General features: G+C 41.4%; 5 protein-coding genes across 11 annotated transcripts in view; 4 read left to right on the top strand and 1 right to left on the bottom strand.

Annotated features, from left to right (window-relative positions):
- The window catches only part of Rab14 (RAS oncogene family member Rab14), a 67,076-nt gene that overhangs the window by 27,744 nt on the left and 14,909 nt on the right, over window positions 1–24,423 (top strand). The window lies entirely within an intron of this gene.
- Window positions 1–24,423, bottom strand: part of mTTF (mitochondrial transcription termination factor) — a 29,784-nt gene that overhangs the window by 4,758 nt on the left and 603 nt on the right. Inside the window, exons 2-5 of one of the 4 annotated variants that reach the window (XM_070209326.1) lie at window positions 23,979–24,408; window positions 23,772–23,922; window positions 23,457–23,713; window positions 17,180–17,306 (exon numbers count right to left, since the gene is read on the bottom strand). In XM_070209326.1, coding sequence (XP_070065427.1) covers window positions 17,195–17,306; window positions 23,457–23,713; window positions 23,772–23,922; window positions 23,979–24,408 — 950 coding nt within the window. In that variant the 3' untranslated portion in view covers window positions 17,180–17,194. Of the gene's footprint in view, window positions 1–17,179; window positions 17,307–17,352; window positions 17,372–23,237; window positions 23,275–23,456; window positions 23,714–23,771; window positions 23,923–23,978; window positions 24,409–24,423 lie in introns of those variants that run through there. The other 3 variants (XM_002057488.4, XM_032433120.2, XM_032433119.2) reach the window with 3 other exon arrangements.
- Window positions 87–7,479, top strand: ms(2)34Fe (male sterile (2) 34Fe). The gene is made up of 9 exons (XM_002057484.4): window positions 87–406; window positions 466–791; window positions 854–939; window positions 1,540–4,111; window positions 5,076–5,662; window positions 6,313–6,467; window positions 6,526–6,736; window positions 6,798–6,905; window positions 6,976–7,479. The coding sequence occupies exons 1-9, from the start codon at window positions 142–144 to the stop codon at window positions 7,361–7,363; spliced, it is 4,698 nt and encodes a 1,565-aa protein (XP_002057520.1). The 5' UTR covers window positions 87–141; the 3' UTR covers window positions 7,364–7,479.
- Window positions 7,757–23,011, top strand: LOC6634135 (non-lysosomal glucosylceramidase). 2 transcript variants are annotated; one of them, XM_015169793.3, is made up of 7 exons: window positions 7,757–8,235; window positions 18,326–18,595; window positions 19,905–20,422; window positions 20,542–20,797; window positions 20,861–21,234; window positions 21,336–21,569; window positions 21,636–23,011. In XM_015169793.3, the coding sequence occupies exons 1-7, from the start codon at window positions 7,943–7,945 to the stop codon at window positions 22,493–22,495; spliced, it is 2,805 nt and encodes a 934-aa protein (XP_015025279.1). In that variant the 5' UTR covers window positions 7,757–7,942; the 3' UTR covers window positions 22,496–23,011. The 2 variants fall into 2 exon arrangements, with proteins under 2 accessions (XP_015025279.1, XP_002057523.2); XM_002057487.4 differs by having other exon boundaries at window positions 19,812–20,422; window positions 21,636–23,010.
- Window positions 14,173–16,244, top strand: LOC6634134 (E3 ubiquitin-protein ligase Kcmf1). Of its 3 annotated transcripts, none has more exons than XM_015169792.3 (2): window positions 14,173–14,360; window positions 14,473–16,244. In XM_015169792.3, the coding sequence occupies exons 1-2, from the start codon at window positions 14,318–14,320 to the stop codon at window positions 15,975–15,977; spliced, it is 1,548 nt and encodes a 515-aa protein (XP_015025278.1). In that variant the 5' UTR covers window positions 14,173–14,317; the 3' UTR covers window positions 15,978–16,244. The 3 variants fall into 3 exon arrangements, with proteins under 3 accessions (XP_015025278.1, XP_015025277.1, XP_002057522.1); XM_015169791.3 differs by having other exon boundaries at window positions 14,420–16,244; XM_002057486.4 differs by having other exon boundaries at window positions 14,173–14,371.

The raw sequence follows: 24,423 nt of genomic DNA, 5'->3' as shown, positions 1-24,423 counted from the left end.
ATTTAAAACAATTGAGTCGGATCCACGCATATAATTTCAATTATATTTACCTTTTCTGCCGAGCTGGGAGTTATCCGTCAGAATCAAACGCACTTTTTCTGTTTATATTTACAACACGTGAGACATTCAAAAATAACCAAAATGAGTACATTAAGCACTAGGAGAACCGATTTTAGCAGTCGTCGTAGCACCCGAAAATCGCAGGGAGGTCCACCTGCGATCACCTACGACATTTACTGTGTCAATTTCTACGACAATGGGCTCAAGGCAGTGCGTGAAGAGTTCATCAAGCAGATAAAGCTTGGCCTGCGACGATTCCTATTTGTGATCGATCTGGATACTGAGCTGGAAGATGCTCGCGTATCCAACCAGCTGTCTAGTCGTCTATCAAGCAAGTTTAAAAAAGGTGAGCAACGGATATAACCCAACTCTATACCACTTTTTGGAGTTATTATTTGACATCAGATGTTCTGCCCACGAACCCTTTGGACTTGACCTTGCTGCGCATACACGATTGTTTGGCTGAATATGACCTTGTGACCCGTCAGATTGAAGCGGAGCTCAGCTTTAATATGCTCAAGTATTATCAGAAGAATGTGCCAGCCCAGCTTAAGATACGTTCGGTTGATTCTAAAAAGGAAAAGTCATCCGGCATGGAGTCCAAGCGTCGTCCCATTTCTAAGACAAAGGATACTACCGACACCAAATCCTTGGGCAAGATCTCGTGCTTTGGCGTCAATGCCAAGGAGCATCACAGAGTGGGCAAGGGCTACCCATTATCCAAGCGCTTGGTAAGCACAAAATTTGGTTTATTTTTGTTGGTTAACTTATCCTCACAAGACCTCAACTTCAGTATATTAAAGATGCGCCCTTGAATACGACAATACTAATTCTGATCATGGGTCGAATGGACAATGATTTCTACATGCAGCTGCTCGGGTAAGTTAAATTGCCTTTCATTTTAACAAAACTTAAAAATTGTTAAACACTATTGAGAAATCGAAAATATGTTTGACCCCAATTGAATGGAAATCAAACATTTGCCCAAGGTCATTTTTCAGCTGGATGAAAGGGATGTTCTGCTAACACTAGCGAACCAGCGACTTCTCGCTTGTTAGTTCGACGCTCACCATAGCGAATCTTTTATAAATATGTAGATTGTTTTCCCCCCTGCAAAAATGCTCAGCCATTGCGCGGTGCACTTTCTGCACGAGGAATGCGTCTATGATTTTTCCATTTTCCAGCCTGAAGTGGGATTTTCTGTTAACACCAGCGAACCAGCGACTTCTCGCTTGTTAGTTCGACGCCCACCAAAGTGAATCTTTTATGTAGATTGTTTTTTTACCCTGCAGAAATGCTGAGCCATTGCGCGGCGTGGTGCACTTTCTGCCCGAGGAATGCGTCTATGATTTTTCCATTTTCCAGCCTTAAGTGGGATTTTCTGTTAACACCAGCGAACCAGCGACTTCTCGCTTGTTAGTTCGACGCTCACCAAAGCGAATCTTTTATAAATATGTAGATTGTTTTTTCTCCCTGCAGAAATGCTCAGCCATTGCGCGGCGTGGTGCACTTTCTGCCCGAGGAATGCGCCTATGATTTGCTGGTGCCACGTCCACGTCGTGAGAAGCAACTGCGCGAGACTATCGAGAAAATCCAACGGGACATTTATGCGCTGCGCAAGCGAGCGCTTACCAAGCCGGTGGGCATATTCCAACAACAGCTGCCACAGATGTCCAAGTGCCAGTCAGTTAAATATAGCAGCGAGATCTTTGATCAGCTCAGCTATTATATGTACGATATGCAAATGTTGCGGGAACAATACGATGAGTACTATGTGAAACCATACCATGAGATCAATGTGAAAATGCGTGCGGACACCAGCCTGCAGGACAGCCTTCAGATGGCCGAGTCGCTGAGCATTCAGGGACACTATCTAAGGGCTGAGATGCCGGCGGTGCACGATGACGATGCCAGCATCTATCTTTATATGGAATCGCTAATGTGTACATTCGGTAATCCGCGTGATCTGATGTCCGAGATGGAAGTCCTGCTGCTTGCCAATCCCACGTCGTCTGTGCAAACGAGAGTGCTGGACAAGATAAAGGTCTATGCGAATGCCTTCAAGAGCATCATCAAGCTGGTGAAGAGCGAACGTTTGTTTGTGGAGCAGGCCAATACGCTGCTCTGCAACATTGTTAGCTATATGGATCAGGAAGCAATGCGAAATATCTATCATGCATGCTTGGAGTACAATGTGCTGCGTCGTTACTTCACCACGGGCTACATTATAGAGAAAATACATCCAGCGCCCTACAATACGGACATGGAGCCGCAGCATTTGCCCAAATATGCCAAATTGTATTTAACCGATGATTCCGTTAGTCAGCGCATTATCCAACTGATCACCGAGTATGATAATTATAAGGTGCAGGAAATTTATCCAAAGGTCAAGCTCTATACATTCAAGCGTGCCCTCAATGAGGTATTCGAGAAACAGCAACAGATTACCATACCGACGCGGCTTTGTTTTCGCGATTTTACGCTCTATGAGATGCAGCAGTTCCTGCAGGACTTGGTCACGCCCCAGATGTTTGAGACGGCCATCGAGGTGAAGCATCAGGAAACGACGTCGGAATATCCCAGCATGTATACCTTGGCCTCGGACGAGGAGGAGACAAAGCCGTTCAGTTGCTCCAGCAATAGGCATTATAACATTACGCCCAGCGTCTTCATACGTCCCAAATCCTTGAAGGCCAAGCGGATAACGGAGCAGCAACGGGAGCACGAGAAAAGGGAGAAGGTATCACCGCGTCCGTCCAGGCTGCGCAGCAAGGAGAGCTTTCGAGTGTCAAATAAATCGATGCGTAGCCTGAATATGCGCACTCCCAACAATTTAAAAGATGGCAGCGACCATGAGAAGCCCACATTTATTGGACTGGGACCAGATCATGCCATGCTAACAGGCTACAATTTGGATGATGCGCGTCAAACGATCAAGGCGAAAACCTCGAAATATTACTTCGAGGAGGGTCTCATAACACTCTACGAGGAAAAGTGGAACTTTCGCCAGATGAACAAGTGCCTGTCCATTGAGATTGACAAGCAGACACTGCATTTGACCAATGAACCGGGCAACATTGGCATCGTAGCACCAAATATACGATTGCGGACACCGAATGGCATTAGCCTGCGGGTGAGACCAAAGGACAAGGAGTGCGCCAAGGTAGTGCTCAATTATCCGAATGGACTGAGTCTCTATTGCCATGATAATCATGCCGAGCATCTGTGGTCGGGTCAGCAGAGCAAACTCAATGAGAGTCGACGCATCAATACACCCTACGGCTGTGTCATAGTCTTCTATAACAATACCGATACGGTGCTGATTATGCGCTATAATGGCGAGGTCTATCGTTTGTATAGCTATGTGGATGTCAAGGGCGAGGAGGAGGGCGAAACGGAGGATAATACAAGTTTTATAAATGCCTGCTCCACACAATCGACATACAGCAGCTATAAGCCGCTGCCGAAACGTAGTTTAAGAAAAAAGAGACGCCCACACATTACCATGTCGCAGACCAGTCGGACCATAGGCGGAGCCGACACGTTGGGTAGAAAAACGGCCAGTCTGACGCGCGACTCCAGTTCCATATCGTCGCAAACTCTGGCCGCACGCGCTGCCAAGGCGGAGGCACGTCAAATACAAATGACCCAAGCGGCGGCGCTCTTTGCCAGCATTGATCCGGAATTGAAATATTTGGAATTCATAATGCAGCTCTTCAATCTGAGCTATAAGCACCTGAAGCTAACCACCTCGTTGGGCAGCGTGGTGCATGTGGAGGAGGGTAAGATACATTGTGGCAAGCCGATCCGTGTCACCGAATGGCATGATTACTTTGCCAACGAGAGCTATGCCATGCGGGACGATGGCATGCGCATGGTCTGGACACATAATAGTCTCCGATGTTATCACGGCGATGGCACTGTGATCACCTCCACAATTGTGGATAGTTGGGATAGGGGCATTATCGAGGATGAGATTGATAAGCAAATCAGTTCCAGCAGCTCGCACTTATCGCGTTTGAAGCCAAATGAGCCTGAATCAGAAGAAACGGTAAGTCTTTCCCATATTGAGCTGGGTGGCCCTAGATCAACTTTGGATACGTTTTTATATAAATAAACAAGTCAGAGTTTGTAGTCGGAAGCTCACGACTAGAGCATAGCCAGAATCCTCTTATTGCAACACCAAATGTAGCTCGAGCACTCTTTTGCTTTAGTAGCAACAAAGAAACAAACTCTTGGCAGGGTTCGAACTCTCAACTGACCATTACTTGCTACCGCCTCACTCAACAACCACACCAGCCAAAAAAAGTTGAATGAGAAAAAACGAATTAAAATAGCAGCACCGAAAACAATGCAATCGCAATTGCAATGCTGTTGATAGCATTCGAATCATACTCGCATGAATATATAGAAATTCTTGGAATTTGCGCTAGCTGCCGCAAACACGTGGACAGTCAAACACACTTTGTTTTGTGTTCCTTAATTAATCTTGATGAAATTTTCGGCAGTAGAACTTATTGTATCATAAAATATTTGTGTTATCTCAAAATCACAATTGGATTTAAATATGTCGCCTATTTTGGTGGGCAGTATAAATTTGATCATTTATTTGATTATGGCGCTATGTGGTAGTTGCGGGAAGTTGTTGATAGTTATAAAATGAAAGATACTTGATGTATAAATACTATTCTAGAAGCTACATGTCAAGTTTGTTGACTCTTGAAAAAATTATTGAAATCCTTGCGTTCATACATACGGACAGACAGTTGGACTTGACTCGGATATTGATGCTGATCAAGAATATATATACTTTAATTTTTACACATTTTCAATGGGTTCAGGGTATAAATATGAACCAGTTGTCTATATACCTATTTCAAGAACTTTCCGCTTTAACAATTTGAGAATTACAAGCGTTAAGGTAGTAGAGAATTGCTTATAACTGTTCTATCATACTGTACATTTCCTTAAATTAATCCGAGTACCGTAAAATTAATCAAAATTGAACTCTACAGAATGTTATATATATTAATGTGCCAGCAGGCTCATCTCTTATTGATGAACTTTACGAGTCGAAGAAGTACGAAAAAAGGGAGCCGGATAAGTTCGATAAAAAGGAGCCTGAATATATAGAGGAAATACAGATTGAGGATCAGTATATTTATGATTATAGCTTCACAACCCTTCAGCCGAATAGCTTTTTGATACAGCACAATTCCTATGCTGGCACTCATTTCAACTTTACACACATCAACCAGACGGACTTGGAGCTGGAGACAAAGGTCATTGCCGCTGATAATCTACAATTTCGAATTTATCAATTGGCAAAAGATGAAACTGTGGTACAGAATGAATCGTCATATGGCGATGAAAGCCCCGAAAGGCGAACCAGTGGAGATCCAATCTCATCTGAAGCTGATGCAGACGAGTGGACCCGATTAACTAATATAAATACATTACGCTCACCAACAATTATTCCGAAGCTGCCATTAATTGTCGATATCGAAGCATCCAATCTTCAATTATCCATTCGGGAGGATCGCATCGAGCTTAATGCGAAGTTGCGAAAGTTTGGTTGCGATGAGAACGTCCTGGTGGTGCGGTAAGTTCCTGCTGTAGGCTGGGTCTTAGAGGGCTGCAAGCAAATTTTTTGAAAGTTGACGGTTCAAACAACGATTTGAATTTTGAAAGACCTAAAAGTTAGGTGGTTCGGCTCACGGCTCAAAATATTGCCTTGGCTTTAGGTTCGATTGGTAAACGTGGAGCTTTTTTTTGGTTGCGATGAGAACGTCCTGGTGGTGCGGTAAGTTCCTGCTGTTGGCTGGGTCTTAGAGGGCTGCAAACCAATTTTTTGAAAGTTGACGGTTCAAACAACGATTTGAATTTTGAAAGACCTAAAAGTTAGGTGGTTAGGCTCACGGCTCAAAATATTGCCTTGGCTTTAGGTTCGACTGGTAAACGTGGAGCTTTTATTTGGTTGCGATGAGAACGTCCTGGTGGTGCGGTAAGTTCCTGCTGTAGGCTGGGTCTTAGAGGGCTGCAAACCAATTTTTTGAAAGTTGGCGGTTCAAACAACGATTTGAATTTTGAAAGACCTTAAAGTTAGGGGGTTCGGCTCACGGCTCAAAATATTGCCTTGGCATTAGGTTCGGCTGGTAAACATGGAGACATTTTTTTAAACACGTTTTAATAGATCAATTAAATGTTATTTGATTAAGATTCTTGCTACTTTCCTTCATTTACAATCCATAGCGACAACATTCAGCTAAATGTGAACATGATGAAGAGCCTGTCCACAGTCTTTTCCGATTGGGTCGACGTGTTTCATAAATTTATCAATTGCGCCTGCCCCAAATGGCGCACCGCTTACTTTGTGGAGTCCACATTGAGTGATTGCCGCAGAAAGGGTAAATAAGTCGGGCAAATAGAAAACCGCATACATATATCGTAATGCCGCCTAACTAGGTCTAGAGCTGTTTAAAACTGTGCCAACGCTGGGTAATTATAATTTCTGTGCGGGCAACTATTTTATTGATCCGGAGGAGCTGAAAACTGTTAATGCATGCATGACCAGCAATATAGACTGGCAGAAGGAGGACATGGTTAAGTTTCCACGGTTTCCAGCTAAAAAGAAAGTCCCACAAATAATTCAATTTCCCACTGTGCTGAGCACCAAGTGAGTAAATGAGAATTTCATATATTCTCGATATATCTACTTATCTAGACAACTTGAATAGAATATTTGTGGAAATACCAGCTCAATTGGCGTACACAGATCGCATACACATGTTTATTTTTCCATTCGAGAAAATCAAGTTTCGAAAATTAAAGCACCGATTCAACGAGTAAGTTTCTAAAGTTTAAAAAATAAACACCCAAAGAATCTAGACTGAAAAATGTGTCCACCTGTTTTAGGGCCTTAATCTTTCATTTGTATCCGCATCTACGTGATCTGGTGCACAAGGAGATCAGCAATCGCAGTTGGCGCAATTTGCATATAGAGAACAAGCGTCGAGCATTTCTGGAACAGCAGCGCCTTAGCCTATATGTGGCTATGCTTAAGCACAAAGTGTATCCCAATTACTTTCAGTTTAGGGATCAATATCACAGTCATGTGCGCTACATTGATTTCTTTGAGTTTATGGCATCCAAATGCAGCGAGAAGAACAACCCGGAGCACTATCAAAATGTCAATGATGATGATGAGCCAGCAATTTCTGTCAAGGAACAGACCAAGGGCAAAGAACTAAAGGGTCGTCGCAAAAAGTGTTTGTGCCCCAGATACGAGAAATCCTTCAAATAGAACTCTTTTTGTGTTGCAAATAATATGAAGTGTGTAATAAATATTTTGAAAACACTCAACAAAAACTAAAAATACTATAAATAAATTTTTTCTGCTTTGCAACGACTTTTAATGAATTTATATAATTGGTTTTTTTTTAATGAAAATAACTGTGTTGAAAATGCTACCTAATTTTTTTTGGTTTGATAATTTAAATTGTGCGCCTTTGTTGGGATATGGTCACACTTGGGCTTAGCAATGCCACTAACCATATAATGTGCGTTTAGTCACTAACCCAAGACAACTATCGCAAAAACAGCTGTTTTTATGGATATCAATAGCTTAACATCGATAACAGCTGCTCTAAACGATAGTTTGCCTGTTTTGCGCGCTCTCACTCTCCTACTGTGTGGTACGCTCATTCGCAGTTAATTTCTTGCGGCAAGCGGTTGTGTTTGCTTGTTGCTAGTGACTGAGTCGCGCGCGTGTCTAGTTGTTGAATAGAAAAGAAAACCCAAATAATATGAAGTGCACGCAATTGTTTTAATCGCCCACACAAACAAAATAAGTCAAACCGAAACTAGACGAAACACACGCAAAATGGCAACACCAACAGCAGCGACGGAAGCAACAACAACAACAACAACAATAGCCAATGGCAACGCTGCGAGCGCTGCAGATTCCGCCAGCGGCGTCTATGCAGAGCAACTGCAACAGGAGAAGAAGCAGGAGCAGGAGCCAGAGCTAGAGCAAGCCGGCGAACCGAATGAGCTGACGGCTGTGCCGCGTTTCGGTTTGAAGCTGAAATTCGATCATGTTTGGCCAGAGAAACGCAATCAGAATTTGCGGCCATCGATAAAACAATCGCTGCCCATGGTGCCGCTCGTATGCAGGTGAGTCAACGTCGCAGTCGGCGTCGCGGTCGCTGCAGATGCTGCCGAGTGGACCGCGCTGTATATTAATAATTAAAATTAATTTGAGACACATAATGCGAAATCAATAGTAGGCCTAATATAGCTCGCATACGCCTGCCTCGTGCCCCCTTGCTCCCTTGCCACAACCTGCGTGCGTGCCAAATATAGCGTCAGGTCCTGGCTACACACACACATGTAAATACCACACGCACACACACACACACATATAAATTGAATACTTTTGTTCGCTTGGCGCCAACTAAATGACATTAATTCGCCTGTAGCAAAGGCTTTACATTAGAGATGGCAGCGAGTCGTGTCTGCAGGACACGATCATTAAAAGCACGAAAAGCACGAAAAAGGTTAAGAAATCAAATCAAATCAAATTATATGTGAATATAAAAGGCATTGTACAAATTTGAAAAATCACATTATATACCTTCAAGTTTTTGAAAATTAAATAATACTTAAATATGATGCAAGCTTAGTCTTTTTACTCTATCTCTTCCCAAGTCATTGAGTCTCTTAATGAAGAGTTTCTCTTAAAGACAGTATTTATTACGATACAAGACACTTTGAATTCATTGACAACATCCATACAAAATTTGACTTTCACTTATGCTTCTAGACATACTCGATGACATGTCACTTAAAATGTCATTTGTGCTAATACAGGCTACCAACTGGCAATCACATTAAACGCGCCCATCTTTAGTACACACAGAATACAACAAACAATGCCTTACTTTTCTATAACTATAGTTTTCATCTTTGCCTAGTCTATAGTCTGCTCTGAAGAATTGATTGCCTCATGTGTGCGGCTTTGTTTGACTTCAATTGAAATTGTGTCCTTTGAAAGGAATCCTAATACCAGCACAGTGCTATATGGCTTACACAGTTGGCTTTGGCTTGTCGTAGGTGCCCGCATGCCCCATTTTGGCGGCGCCACAAGTCAAATTGCCGCCCCTTTTGTCTGCCCGCATTGGCGCCGACTTGGGCGCCCGTTAGCGTGTCCTGGCCACATTTGAGGCAGTAACAAAAATATATAAAAAAAAACCTGAAAATGTTTGTACTTTGTTTGCGTTGGCTTTTACAAACAGTCAACGTCAGGCACGAATTCTCAGCTGTTCCATTTATGAACTGCCAAGTAGGCAATCGGCGCAAAGCGAACTGACCTATCTGAAATGCACCCCAGCCGAAATCCCAACCAGCCACCCCTTCGCCTTAACCAGTGCAATGAACTCGCTTACAAACCTGCATTTGGGTCAGAGCTTCAGCATCTTGGGAACTGTCTATTAACTACAAACAAGAAGAGGCACACGGAAGTAACTGATACAAATTTGTACAGTGATCGCTCGCTAAGTTTAAAGTTACCGAAGTAAACAGTTTCTTGAATCTGCTAATATTTAATAAAATAAGTTGGATTCCTTGACTCAATTGCTTTGGTTTAAGATTTTACAAAAAAAATTAATTTAGTAAGTTTTGTAGAAAATGTTTTTGAAAATTATTCTTCTAGACGTAATTAGTCTTCTCTAAAAAGAATTCACTCTTGCGAGCGATCATTGTATTTCTAATAAATTCTTTACATATTTTAGGTGTTACCTATACTTATCTCTTATTAAATAAATATTTTCCCTTGCCATATTGACAATTGTTTTGTTAATAAAAAAAATCTTTGCTATCTACCTAACTACAAATATTTACCATTCATACTTTTAGTAGTTCAGTATGTATATAAAGAATTACAAATTTCGTATTTCGGTTTCCTTAAGTCTTAAAATAATTCGGTTGCCAGTTGTAGATATCAGAACATTGTGTCATTCTATACCTTATCCGGGAATGTGTAAAATACTACTTTTTTAACCTTGGCAGCTTAATTAAATATACGTACGTTCCACATATTTTAGTTGACATTTTTTATGGGATCTTATCGTATTTGTTGTTTATATTAAATGAGTTGTTGAATCTGATTTTGCGTTCAAGCATGATAAACCTAAAATCTTAGGATGACAGTGTTTTGTTAGCTGTAAAAATTGTATGTAAGAGATGCAATGCGCTTTATCTACCTAGTTAATTAAACTTGTCAGACAAATCTACACGGCAAATTTCGGAGTAACTTAAGTATATGCATTGCAACACTGACTTTAAATTAGGTTGCAATGAGGACAGAATTAGCAAGGAACTTTATCAGGTACTTAGCAAAAGGAACCTAATCTCTTAGTTGTATACCTTTTTTATGATTGATAATTCGAGGCACCAATTCTATATTGTCCAAGAGACTTTTATGACTCAGTGTATTATAAATACTCGCCTTTGGTCAGACCTATTTTTTTTCTGAACATTGCAGACAACGCTGATTTCTTGGTTAGTAATAATCTAATCACGACAACATTTCAGCTGTTCAATTTTTATGTTTGATAAAAAAAAGGCGTGAAAAGATTAGAAAAAGCTTTGCCATATGCGAATACATTTAATATATACTATACACGTTTCCAAGTTCCAAGTATAGCTAGCTGTGATAAGCCCTGAAATAGTGACCCAATTGAAAAACTGCCGCACAGCTGCAAATTGGATTCGGGTTCACAGTAACAGTACTTCAGAATTTCAACATCTCAGCTATATCCGTTTCCTTATTGCCATTCCGCTCTGCGCACAATCAAAGATAGCATCAATTGCGTACATAAAGAAAGTAACGCGTCTGTCGTAAGACCCTCTGGCGCCAGAAGTACTGAATCCTTCATGTTGCTCGCATTTGATGCTTCTGTCACGCATAAAATGCCATTGGCAAGCTACCAGGCGAGCATTTTATGCGACCTTCTTCCGTATTTACCAACCGCATTTCGGGTTGAATGCATTTGATTGTAGCTTGTAAGTGGATAATAAAGTTGTTTTAATACCCTGTACCAGTTGAATTTGACAGAAATTTGTATAAAAAAGTTTTGCATCTTAAAGTCTTAAAGGTTGTCCAATATTAACAATTGTTCCTCACGTAGATACAGTTTTTTATGTTATCGATAACTTCATCCGAAATCGATAGATATCGATAATCAGCTTAGGGTTATTCGGGCAACATTGTTATGCCGCTATTTAATGTAATCGATAAGGCAATTTTGGCATTACTCTATTTAATGATATCGATAAGCTTATCCAACCTATCCAAAATAGATAAATATGGATTTCTAGCTACGTGTTGTTAGGTTAACATTGGCATTCCTATTAGAACTAGCTTTGATATTAATGATGTGTATATATTTAAATGCCACATTTACTTCATGAATAGAAGCAATATTTATATACATATGTATGTGAGCTAGCTTTTATTGAATGTGTGTTTGTGACTCATTACGAATGTATTCCAAGTCCTTTCCGAGCAAAAGGTAACTCCTTGTTGGTCACTTTCGACTGAAGCACTCCTGTTTTTCATTTCCTACACCCTCTTTTTTTTTGTCTGCACTCAAATCATGTGCTCATCGAGGCATTCAGGCTGCACTCCCAAAAGCACTTTTCATTATTGTTTTTCCATGCCAGGCATTTCATTTGACGCCTTCTGAAAACAAGTAGAGCAACAAGAAATCTTCTGTTTGTCTCCATAAAACTAAGGGAATTGTATTTCTAGTGCCGAGTTTTCGGCTTGTTTAGTTTTTCTTTTCAACGTTTTGTCAACTTGTCGCATTTTTGTTTATTTTTGGCTTTCCCTGGAAGAATTTTCTTCACTTTATTTTTATTTCTGTCTGAAATTCCTGAATCTATGCGCTGTGCATGCATCAGAGATTTTATATTTATGGAATAGTTGATGTGTTGCATTAAAAATGCATCCCGAACGAGAGATTTATATTAATTTTTGTACGAGATTTACGAGCTGCCAAAATGAAAACTTTCAAAATTAGTGTTGATGTGGATGTCAGAGTTAATTAACAGGGCAAATATTTAAGAGAAACAAATTTCTGCTCCTGCTTAAATGTTGCTGGAATTAGTAGGAGCCATAAATTATCATTACCATAAAAGTAGAGAGAATTATCCATGAAAGTAAATGTTTTACGTAATCGAAAACTTTGCAAAAGATTTTAGATGATTTCTCTTAAATCTAAATAAGATTAAAGATTGATATAGCTTGAGGAGATATTTAAGGAATATCAAAGATTATTTTCAGATCGATCTCTACTCTTCCTTGTACATTCCGTAACATGCATGGCAAATATTTTCCATTCGATTGTAAACATTATTTATTAGATTATTCCTTTAAAAAATTTTAACAGTGCTTTATTTATTTAATAGGTAACCGAAACCGAAACTAATTTAAAACCTTCACGATATTTTATCCGATTTTGTATTTCCAAAAGTTTTTCATTTTGTATGGAATATATTTTGTCACATCTTTTTCTCGGTCCGATTTCATCAGCTTTCGAAATTTGATTAGCATACATATTTGTTGCCCGAGTCCATTTCGCACGTATCTATTCCAAGTCCTGCACTGACATGAAAATAGCTTTTTAATTGAATTGCAGGCTTGACAGCCAACCCAGCAGCATCGTCTACCCCTAATTCAAAAAACATGGACGGAAACATTTTTTTTTATTTTCGCCACAGCAAAAAGTTTGCTATGTCAGTGGGGTTCAACGCGGTTCAAATTGGTGGCGTGGTGTGGCGGGGGTTGTGGGGCGGAAAGGTGCAACACAGAAAGGCAAATTGCTTGTGGCAAGTTACAAATGAAGTTGGCCATATTGTTGCACTTTGCCAGCAACTGATGGCTGGCTAAATGGATAGAATGAAATTAATTTATAACATTGTTGCTGACGGTCATCCAGAGCGTGGCTATTGGTCAGCTACTCTAGTCAGCTGAAGAGTGGCTTAAATCAACTTAGGATTAATATAAACTCAACTTAATATATGTCTTAGGTGTGCTGTAGAACTATCTAAGATGTTGCCAAGTAGAGGTCAAAGGTTATGAGATACCTTCAAGGAATTAGAAAAAGGTTGGAGTGTACTTCTCTAAAGCCTTCGCCTAAATAAAGGTAACTTCTTGGCAAGTTCTTAATTTCTTTTTTTTTTTCTATATATTTCGACACAATGACGGGATCATGCCTGAAATCCGAAGGTACCAGACTTTGAAATTTCAACTGAATTTCCATGCCAATACCATATCTGTTGATATGCTAAAGTACAAATAAACGAGAAAGAAGGGCTATCTTCGGCACGCCAAATATCTAATACCCTTGCAGACCCAACCTTTTCATAATGCTCATAGTGCCTTGCCCCTATCTAAGAAGTTACGGGAAAATAGTAAATGCCGCGTGTGGTCAAGATATCTTGATAAACAAAATGTTTTTTCATACAACTTAATTTTCGACCGATCATTCCTATGGCAGCTATATGATATAGTGGTCCGATCTTAATAGGATTTTGCATATATATGAGGAGCATAGTAAAACTAATAAATGCCGAGTTTGGTCAAGATATCTTGAAAAACAAAATGTTTTTTTCATACAAAAACTTAATTTTCGACCGATCGATTCTATGGCTATATGATATAGTGGTCCGATCCAGCTGGTTTTCACATATGTGCTGTGTGCAACAGAAAGAGGGAGTTCTGCAAAGTTTCATTAAGATAGTTTTAAAACTGAGGGACTAGTTCGCATAGAAACAGACAGACGGACATGGCTATATCGACTCGGCTGTTGATGCTGATTAAGAATATATATACTTTATGGGGACGGAGATGTCTCCTTCTATGCGTTACACATTTCACGACAAAATTATAATACCCTCTGCAAGGGTATAAAAAGGGAATTTTAAATAAACTTCAACTCTTCGGGATGGTTATTTAACGCTTTTCTGGCTGTTTTTTTGTTAACACCTTCAAATTGTTGAAATATGTTGTATTTAAGAACAACAATCATAGAGTTTATTATCATGAAATATTTTTTTAAAAAAAATCATTTCCGAATCTCTTCAGTCAATCAGTTAAAAGACCTAAGCAATTTATTACTACGAGCTACTTCTATTTTGTAATTTCGTATGTATTTGAAGTATCCCGGTGAAAGCGTTGTGTGTGCATACATATATGGGAACAATTTCTCCATTGCGATTGATATTTGGGCAATCGGGTAAGTTTCAGGTAAATAAGTTCTTAGCCAAGCTGATCGTCTCTAATCAATTATAAAAGAAATGAAATAAATAAGAAAAACACACACACACGCTACACACACACACACACAGATAGTAGGATGAACCGTCATGAGAACATTGTCTGCAAGGGCTGCAGCAAGGTGGACTTTACGGGTCGCTGTTATCGCTGCCTGAGCTGCCAGGACTTTAATATGTGTGCGGAATGTTATGATAATGATTTTACCACCGTACAGCATCCGTTCGATCATCCGGTGAAGTGTGTGTTTACGCCAGCCGATGTTGAGCTATATTTTGGCGGCGAATATCTAAATGATCCGCCCCAAAGCTATAGATGTCCGTATTGCAAGCAATGGGGCTACAATGAGTCCACATTTTTGGAGCATGTGTCCGCGGAACATGTGGGCGCCAGCACGTTGCTGGTGTCCACAATGGTAACGCTTTTTGAGCAACAGCAGGCGGTTCGTCTGTTTCTGGAGGACGAGCAGCTGGCGGTGTTCGCCTCGGCGGCAACGTCACGCAACGAGCTCATGAACCGCAACGAGGGTTCGCTTGAGCTATTTCTAGAGCCATTGAATCCCAATGGCAGCTATCAGCGGGAGCATCCGGCCTCGCCGTTAACATTTCGTGTTGCTAAGCCCGGCGCCGTCGAGGTAGCACCCTGGGTAGCCGAAGGTGGGAACTTGACAGCGTCCAATAGCAGCCACAACGTGGACAATAACTTTCTGATACCGGATCCAGTTCGTCGTCAATCTCTGTTGGATCGTGCCCGTCATCGCCTCAACTTTGACCGACCGCCGCAGCCGGTCCAGCAGCAGCAGCAGCAGCCCCAGCAACAGCTGAGCGGCAGCCACCATCCCACGCTCTCAGAGATGATGCGATTCAATGAGCCGCTGCCAACTAGTCGGGCAAATCGTCCAGGCAATTTTCGCGTTGTGGCCAACCAGTCGCCCAATCAATCTGCCAGCGGGCGCAGCATCAATCTGTTTGGACCAAATGCCACGGCCGAGAATATGCGACGCGCCTTCTATCCGCCCGGCGAGATAACCAGAACGCGCGCCCAGCGACATCGTGCGCCGCGCATGCAAATGGAGGGGTTTCCAGCCAGCGGCGTTCGCCAAGTGCATGTGCAGCGTTTGCGTGGCGGGCCCGGTCCTGGTCCGGCGACCGGACCCGGTCCGGGCCAGCGTCTGGTCGAGTTTAGTGAACTGGCGCATGGTGCTAACGAGCTGCTTGGCCAGAATGTGGCCTCCGGTGCGGTCATGTTGCGCACAATCGAGGAGGAGGAGCAACAGCAACAACAGCCAACAACCGAGTCCAAGCAGCTGGATCTGGAACGTGAACGCTACCTGTGCTATCCATTTTTATCATCCGCCTCCAGTGCACCGTGTCCGCCCGAGGAGCAGATAACATTTCTGGCACAACGAGCCGAATTTGTTGCCCAGCTGTTGGCCTCGGTGCTCTGCGAGGAGGAGCTGACAGGGATTACCTCAATGCCGGAGGCAGTTGATACGCTCAAATTGCGTAATCGATCGAATAGCGAATTTGTTGGCGCTGGTGACTCAGAGCTGGATCTAAAGCACACTACACCATGCTAGAGAAATTGACACTCGTCAAGTTTTGATTCGTTTTGGTTAACTGTCGAATGCAGCAAAACTTTCGTTGATACATACCTTAAACCTATAGGCACAAATTTTGTAGTTTCCCCAACTCCGTTTAAAAAGCTAACTTTTCGGAACTTGCGGCCCCGGGCCAACAAAAATTGCAATTGTCGTAAGTATTTGCGTCTTTGACTTTTGACTTGAACCGAATAACACCCCATGCAATATACGAAACATCTCGAATAAAGACGCTGAATAAATGAACACAGGAGATTTTCAATACGAAATCGATATGTTATCGATAAATTATTGTAACTTTTGTCGATATAACGTCGAATAAAAATGCAAATTCAGCATCGATATGTTATCGATAACTTATACAAATGCAAGGCAGCTTTTAATAATTCCAAAGCAAGGTTTTTAAAGAATATATATATATATATTTTTAAGGTAGAAATAAATAATCGATAAACTGTCGATAAATTATTGTAGTACAATTGTGCTATAGTTGACATAAATACAGAATCGATATGTTATCGATAACACATGTAAATGCAGGGAAGCTCTTGGGATACTTCATGCAATATGTGTCATAAGCTCACTTTTTGCGAGCTTATTAAAAAGTCAAGAGCACTATTGTCGAATGAAAATACCTAAGAACTTATCGATATATCAAGGTTTTTAAAGAATATGTATGCAATATCAATATCAACCAATATTGTTTTTTTTTTAAGTTAGAAGCAAATAATTGATAAATTGTCGATTGTAATACAATTTTACTATAGCTGACATGAATGCAGAATCGATATGTTTTCGATAACACATGTAAATGCAGGAAATCTCTTAGGACAATTTTTACAATATCATAACGGAATATAAAAGGGGTGAAGACGAACATATCTCAAGTCCTGAAGATGTGTAATTAGGCCCCGCCCTGAGCAAAGTCCCATAAGTAGCGCACTTTTTGAGAGCTAATTAAAAAGTCAAGAGCCTTGCGGCCTGCCAATGGAATTGTTGGAATCCGTGCCAACATTTTGCGTTTGGCCACATTTTCTGCTTCCACTTCAGAGGGGTAAGAAGAAGGGAAGCGTGGATTCGCGACGCTTAGCAAATATTCAGCTTATTTATTTAAATTGTAAATGGAAAGGGTTTTGGAACAAGAACGCAAAGTGGGCGGAAAAAAAAGAATATAATCTGCAAGCTGAAATTTCATTTTATAATTGAAAATAATTGGATAAATTGAAATGGAAGCGCAACGCTGCAGCTGCCACATGATATGTAAATCCCTTTGTGTCAATCGAGTGTTTCCTCCATCTCAGTCCCTCTCTGAAGAGATTATAATGAGATTTATCCAGCAGCTTATATGCAATTTGACCATACGTATTTCTTACCTAATGGATATATTTAAGATTTTTATTATTATTATGTGAATAACAACCATTAACTCATACTTTGTTGGGTTTATATGAATATAACTCAATGTTCAATACGAAATAAACGCATTCATTGTTCAGTTCTCTTATTAGCATTCAGAACAGCTGTACATTAGTCAGCCAAATGGTGTGTGTAGAGGTGTCACGCCAAGTTGAGAATTTAGAGATAGAGAAAAAACAACAAGTAACCAAACAAGAATATAGATTTATGATTACCATCATGATAAATATACCAAGCGGGTAAATTGCTTGTGCACAAGTTTAAAGTAATCACGCAAGAATATAGATTTATGATTACCATCATGATAAATATACCAAGCGGGTAAATTGTTTGCGCACAAGTTTAAAGCTAGGTGGCAACGCTGCGGAGCTATGCGCAACTTTGCGAAGCGGTTAATGTTAACTTAAACTTGGCGATAACTTAAACGGCATGTTAAGAGAAAGATGTTTAATTTCTTCAACCCCAGTCTGGGGTCTAGAATGTTTTGTTTCCTAATGCAGCTTGACTTGGCTGACACTCATCATAAGTATATGAAAGCACTTAACATAATATTAGGGTGTTGCCCACATATTTCCGCTTGGTAACCAACGCCATTGACCCTGCAACTGGGCTTGGCTTCCGCCACACGTGCACTTGACTTGGGCACCACTGAGAGACACTGACCTTCAAAACGAGACACTGGTCGGAATGTTAAGCTGGCCAACTGACTAGCCCTAAATTCGATATGTGTGCTGTGTGTGCAGAGCTTGGCAGAGCGCACAAACCAACCCCTTGTCCAAAGACCAGCCGCGACCCGCATTGGGGCTAGGCAAACATTCACGCGCCAATGTGACATCATCAACATAATGAAGTGAGGGATCCATTAGAGTGGCTCCAATCTAATGACCTCTTGGCCTGCTCTTCCTTTTCAGATATGCCGCCTACTACTGGAAGGTGTCGCGCGAAGGTCGTCGGGTGTACATGGACTACTACTATATGGAGAACGGTAAACAGATCTATGGCGTGCCCATCGGTGGCATTGGTGGCGGCAGCATTGGACGCGGCTATGCCGGTGAATTCTGTCGCTTTCAAATGCGCCCCGGCATCTATGAGTACAATGTGGTGCATGCCAATCAATTTATTGTTACCATCAAGGATCACAAGGGTTGCACCATCTTTCAGAGTTTGCTCTCCAGGTGCAGGTGAGTGGACAACACTGACCTTCATCTTGACTATAATATAACTTTCAAAGAAAACTTTAAGTCTACCATTAATTGTCATTAATTCAAAATTTCACCTCTGCTCGACTTTCTGCTCTGAAGCTTTTGATTTTCTTGCTTTTTTCTGAGATCCCACTGGGAACTCTTAATTCATGCTTATTTATTGCACTGTACTTTTCATAGCATGTTGTATTCTAAACGCAGCTGGTGCTATATAATAGCACGCGATTCAAGTAAATTACTTTATTGTATATGTAAACACAACTTGCTTTCAGCTTTGAGCTTTTGTTTATTTGATATCGTGAAAGTCATCTCATGAAAATGTTTATTAGCCTACACCAATACATCTTAGTTTTTATTTGCATTTCATTATTCAGCTTTTGCTGAATTTATTGATGAACTATTTCTACGTGAATCTAAAATGTCTGGACTATTTAGCTCATACTAGTACTTTTTCCTTCAATCAGAAATATTAAATAAAGCTAAAAATGTTAAACTGATGCTGTTAATATTACATGATTGAATTAACATTAGTGACACAGCCTCTGTTGATAACCTGTTAAAATCACGCTGTTAATGTTAACATTAACAGCACGTCTTTCATTAGCAGCTAACATAGTTACAAAGCTAATCTTCAGAATGACTAATAATAATCACGTATGGTTATAAAATAACATATCTGTACATGTATGTGTTTCATATTTCCATATGTTTTAATGCTAAAATTAAGTTCTTACAACCTTAAATACGACATTTGAATGTCCCGTATTATATATAATTTTTGCTATTCTTCTACTTCTACTAATAACACATCCGTGGCCTACTTCTGATCTCGTACTATTCCCTTCAACCCCTAGCTAAACCTTTTCTCTTCACTCGACCACTAATCACTACCACATTATGATTCTGGTAATCCACTAATTAACGGACTAATGTCAATGAATTTAATTTATAATTTCACAACGTGATATTTTTCTCTCTCATTTTGGCTGCACCCAAAACACGTCAAATAATCGACAACAACAACAACAATCAAAACACGTTCTGATACTGGGGAAAATGGAAAAACTATTATTGGGTTTATTTTTGTTGCTTGCGGGAAACGATTTGGTTTGCTTTGCTTATCAACAATCCATTCATAAATGCAAACAATATATATATATACATACATCATATATATGCGTATGCGAATCTGTAGCACCAAATCATTTAAGGCAAAGACCAACAACAACGATGCTGAGGCCGATGAAGCCGATGCACAAAAAACTAAATGTCAACTGCCCAATTGCAGCAGCCGACCCAGGCAGCCACTGAGTGCCTGGCACTCGAATATCGAAGACTCCCGCTGCAGTTATACGGGTCTATATCCGCGCGCCTGGACCGAATACGATCTGTCGCACTATGGTGTGCGATTGATCTGTCGCCAGATCTCGCCCGTGATACCGCACGACTACAAGGAATCCAGTTTGCCCTGCGCCGTGTTCGTGTGGTCTGTCCAAAATGTGTGCGATCAGGAGCGCAAGGTGTCCATTACGTTTACGTTTAAGAATGGCACCGGCAACAAAAAACAGGATGCGGATGGCAATGCCGAGTCGCAGCTAATCAGCGAGGGCAATGCCAAGGGCGTGGCCATTAGGCAGAATATTGCAGATATGCCCTGCAGCTATAATCTGGCCTGTCGCGTGCTACCCGAAATAAGCATAACACGTTGTCCCCAATTCGATCCGGCTGGCAATGGCGAACAGCTGTGGGCACAGCTCAAGGAGCATGGCCAGCTCAGCGAGCAGCCCACCGCGGAGACCCTGAGATGTAAGTAGAAGAAATTCCAATAAGTACAAATAGATCTCAATATTGTCTCAAATGGCCATATAAATCTTGAAACCGTAAAATCGAATTGCAAATTATTTAATTCCAAACTCTGCCCACAGCCAAGGACATAGGTGTAGCTGTCTGCGCACAGCTGGCACTCAAGCCGCAGGCCTACCATGAGCTGGAGTTTGTGCTGGCCTGGGACATGCCCAAGATACAATTTCCGCGCAAGCTGCAAACGCACACACGCTACTATACCAAATACTTTGATGACAGCGGCGAGTCCGGCCCCAGGATATGCGAGTATGCACTGAAGCATTATGCCAGCTGGGAGCGGCTCATTGATGCCTGGCAGCGACCCATACTGAATGATGAGTAGGCTTTCATATCAGCTTTATATAGCTAATTCCGAGCTAAACTCTTGTTTATTTTTTATAGCGGCCTGCCCGATTGGTATAAATGCGCCATATTCAATCAGCTTTATTTCATCTCGGATGGCGGCACAATCTGGCTGAAATGCGACTCATCGCTGGGCCAGTCGCTGGCTTTTGATGATCCACGCTTGGCATATGGTCGCTTTGGTTATCTGGAGGGTCATGAGTATCGCATGTACAATACGTATGATGTGCATTTCTATGCCTCGCCCGCGTTGGCGCATCTGTGGCCCAATTTGCAGGTCAGCTTGCAATACGATTTCAAAGATGCGATTGCCGCTGAGCTGAATGATACACGTAAAATGCTCTACGATGGAAAAGTAATGCCGCGCAAGGTTAAAAATTGCGTGCCACACGATCTGGGTGATCCCGATGAAGGCAAGTTGCCAAGGACTTGGTCTTGATTACTTGATTAAATCAGCTTTTCCTACATTGCATTCCATTATGCAAGCAAAATATAATATAAAACTTTCTTCTAGAACCCTTTACACTGATCAATTGCTATAACATACACGATGTGAATGACTGGAAGGATCTCAATACGAAGTTTGTGCTGCAAGTCTACAGAGATTACTATGTGCTCAATGAACTGGCCCAAGCGCAAGCGGACAATGCCAGCAAATTCAGTTCGATTGAGTTTATTGACAAGGAGAGCCTCTACGAGCTGTACACGCAGGACAACAAGCGCAAGAACTCGGCGGAGGAGAAACAGCGTAAGAATAAAGTAGCGTGTTATACAGACAAATCTCTACATGTTATCTCTCTATTTATTCCTTCAGAGAATCGTAAATCTGCCTCTATGTACATCAATGAGACCAATGGCAAGGTCTATCTCATGGATGCCATGGGCTATTTGAAGGCCATGTATGGCGCCTGTAAGGCCATTATGGAACGCACCATTGAGTATGACAAGGATAATGATGGCCTCATTGAGAACACCAAAATGCCGGATCAGACCTATGACTCGTGGGTCATGGATGGACCGAGCGCTTATTGTGCTGGCCTCTGGCTGGCCGCGCTGCAAACCATGTCCGTCATGGCCACACTTTTGGATCAGCCCAACGACTGTTTGCGCTATCAGGATATCTTGGAGAAGGGCAAGCACTCGCTGGAGGAGAAGCTCTGGAATGGCAGCTATTATCGCTTTGATTTGTCACACAATCATCGCGATACGATTATGGCCGATCAGCTTTGCGGTCATTGGTATTTAAAGTCCTGCGGCTTTGACTATGAGATCTATCCCAAGGAGAATGTCCGCACAGCTCTCAAACGCATCTACGACAACAATGTGATGGGCTTTCATGAGGGCAACATTGGCGCCGCCAATGGCTTCATAGCGAATGCCAGTGAGCCCTCAAAGCCAGGCCATGTGGACAACAGCAACATACAGGCCGAGGAGGTCTGGCCGGGCGTTGTATATGCTCTAGCGGCCACCATGATACAGGAGGGCATGTTTGAGGAGGCCTTCCAAACCGCTGGCGGCATGTACAAGACCATATCGCAGCGCATTGGCATGAACTATGAGACGCCGGAAGCACTATATGGCGAGAAACGTTATCGCTCGATTGGCTATATGCGACCCCTGAGCATTTGGTCGATGCAAGTGGCCTGGGAGCGACGCCGGGCGTTGCGCGACTAATTCCAAAGTACAATCTTTATAACTAGTTGATTTACATCTATATACAATTACAAATGCGCTACCAACCAAAGATATTTCTAAGCTATCACACAAAGGTTCTTAGCTTTTAGTTTTTTAACGAGCTTATTTGGCGGTTCTTAAAGCGCCCCAAAATTTGAAAGAAAAAGGTATTCACAAATGTTTAAACAAAAGCTTTATATTTAACTATATTTAAACTAAGTTCAGCCGGTTGCTTGTTCTCAATGTCTTCTCTAGCTACTAAGTCTGTTCGAAACACAAATCAATCGATGGGCACTTGCTAAATCGCTGTTCTGTTCCAAGTACAATTATTGAAAGGTATTCACAAAGAGCACAAAACATATTTAAATGTTAGCTAAGCATGCTGTTTACATTTAAAACACGCATTATGCTGTTTCATTAATTATATATATAAATGTATTTATGTCTATTAAATAAGCCAATTATTCAAATATTTAAATTGTTGTTGTCGAAAATAAATGCGTCAACAGAAATGTGGAAAAAATAACAATTATTTAGTGTCCTTTCAGACATGAAACATGTGCACGACCTATGCGTGTTTGTACACAAAAACTGTCTCTAGAGATTTATAATATAGTTGTCGGATGCTGAGTTGGGTGGATACTTCCAATAGTATCTACATGAGAGAGCGTCTAGACGATTAATTAGCATGGCAAGGACAGACAGTTCCTATTTCATCCCACTAGTTTTAAAAATCACTCCACCTGCGTTTCTTTCTTTACAAGTTGTATTGGTAAATTCTGAAATAGGTTTTTTTAAATCTTAACAAACAGCATTTCTAGCTTTCCAAAAACATGTTCTCATTTTATTAACAGACTAAATTTTAAAACAGATCAACAACTTGCCGCAGATTAATAGAAAAATAGATGCTATATAGGAATCAGTCGACGTATAAGAACAACAGACAAAAGATTGCTCTTACCTACTCAACTGATGTTTATCGGTTGCCTTTGGGGGCGTACTGTCATGCTGATTGTTCCATTGTTGCAAAAATTTGGCATATTCCCGCCTGCTGCGGCACAATATGACCAGCGAGGAGGGTCGACAGCCAAACGATGCCAACTCCTCAACGCGCTGCCGTGTTGTCTTTAGGCTGTGGCATAAAATGCGCGGCACTTGAGCTATTTCAAAGCGCGTAAATTTGGCCTCATCAAGCAAATAGTCCAGCACTTCTTTAATCTGTAAAATGGTTTGGCTAAATGCACATATATGAATGAAGCTGACGCCCACTACGAACCTTGGTAACGCGTACTGTATGCACTTGCGGATGTCGGTCCATAATGGCCTTTGTTTCGCTAACGGTAAAGCCCAAACGATGCGCTACATACTCCACCACAGAGGAGAATTTGCCCAAGACTTTCAGCTCGTCCAGCGATAGCTTCAGCGAGCTACAAGAAATCATCTCTTCAATTGGTAAACTATGCTTAAAACTGATTTGTCTCACCGTTGCAGTATAGGTTCCGGGCAACGCACCATCCACGGCATTATTTTATCCTTTTTGGCACGTTGAGCGCGCTCCAAGCGCAGCTCCACCGATTTGGGCGTATAGCGAAAGGCCCACAGATCTTTTAGTATATTGATGGGCGATACATTGTAGTGTATCATGTGCTGTAAGTTCTTCTCAAACATTTCATATGGCATTTCCAGTATGAACAGTCGTTTCGACAGATATTTGGTGACTATTTCTGGACTAACGTCCAGTTTCTCACTGATGTAGTAAACACGATTCTTTTGCGGTAATTCGCTGGATTCTGCATTCAAAGCGCTTACCAGCTTGCGCAGGCGTGGCACCGTGAGACGCAGAAAGGGAACAAAGTGGTTAATGTCGCGCACATGCATGGATTTAATTAGCTGTAGCTTGAGGCCCAGACGTTCTGCAAGGATTGAGA

Source organism: Drosophila virilis, chromosome 4, assembly GCF_030788295.1.
Source record: "Drosophila virilis strain 15010-1051.87 chromosome 4, Dvir_AGI_RSII-ME, whole genome shotgun sequence".
Classification (NCBI taxonomy): domain Eukaryota; kingdom Metazoa; phylum Arthropoda; class Insecta; order Diptera; family Drosophilidae; genus Drosophila; species Drosophila virilis.
This window is presented reverse-complemented; position numbering and strand designations above follow the sequence as displayed.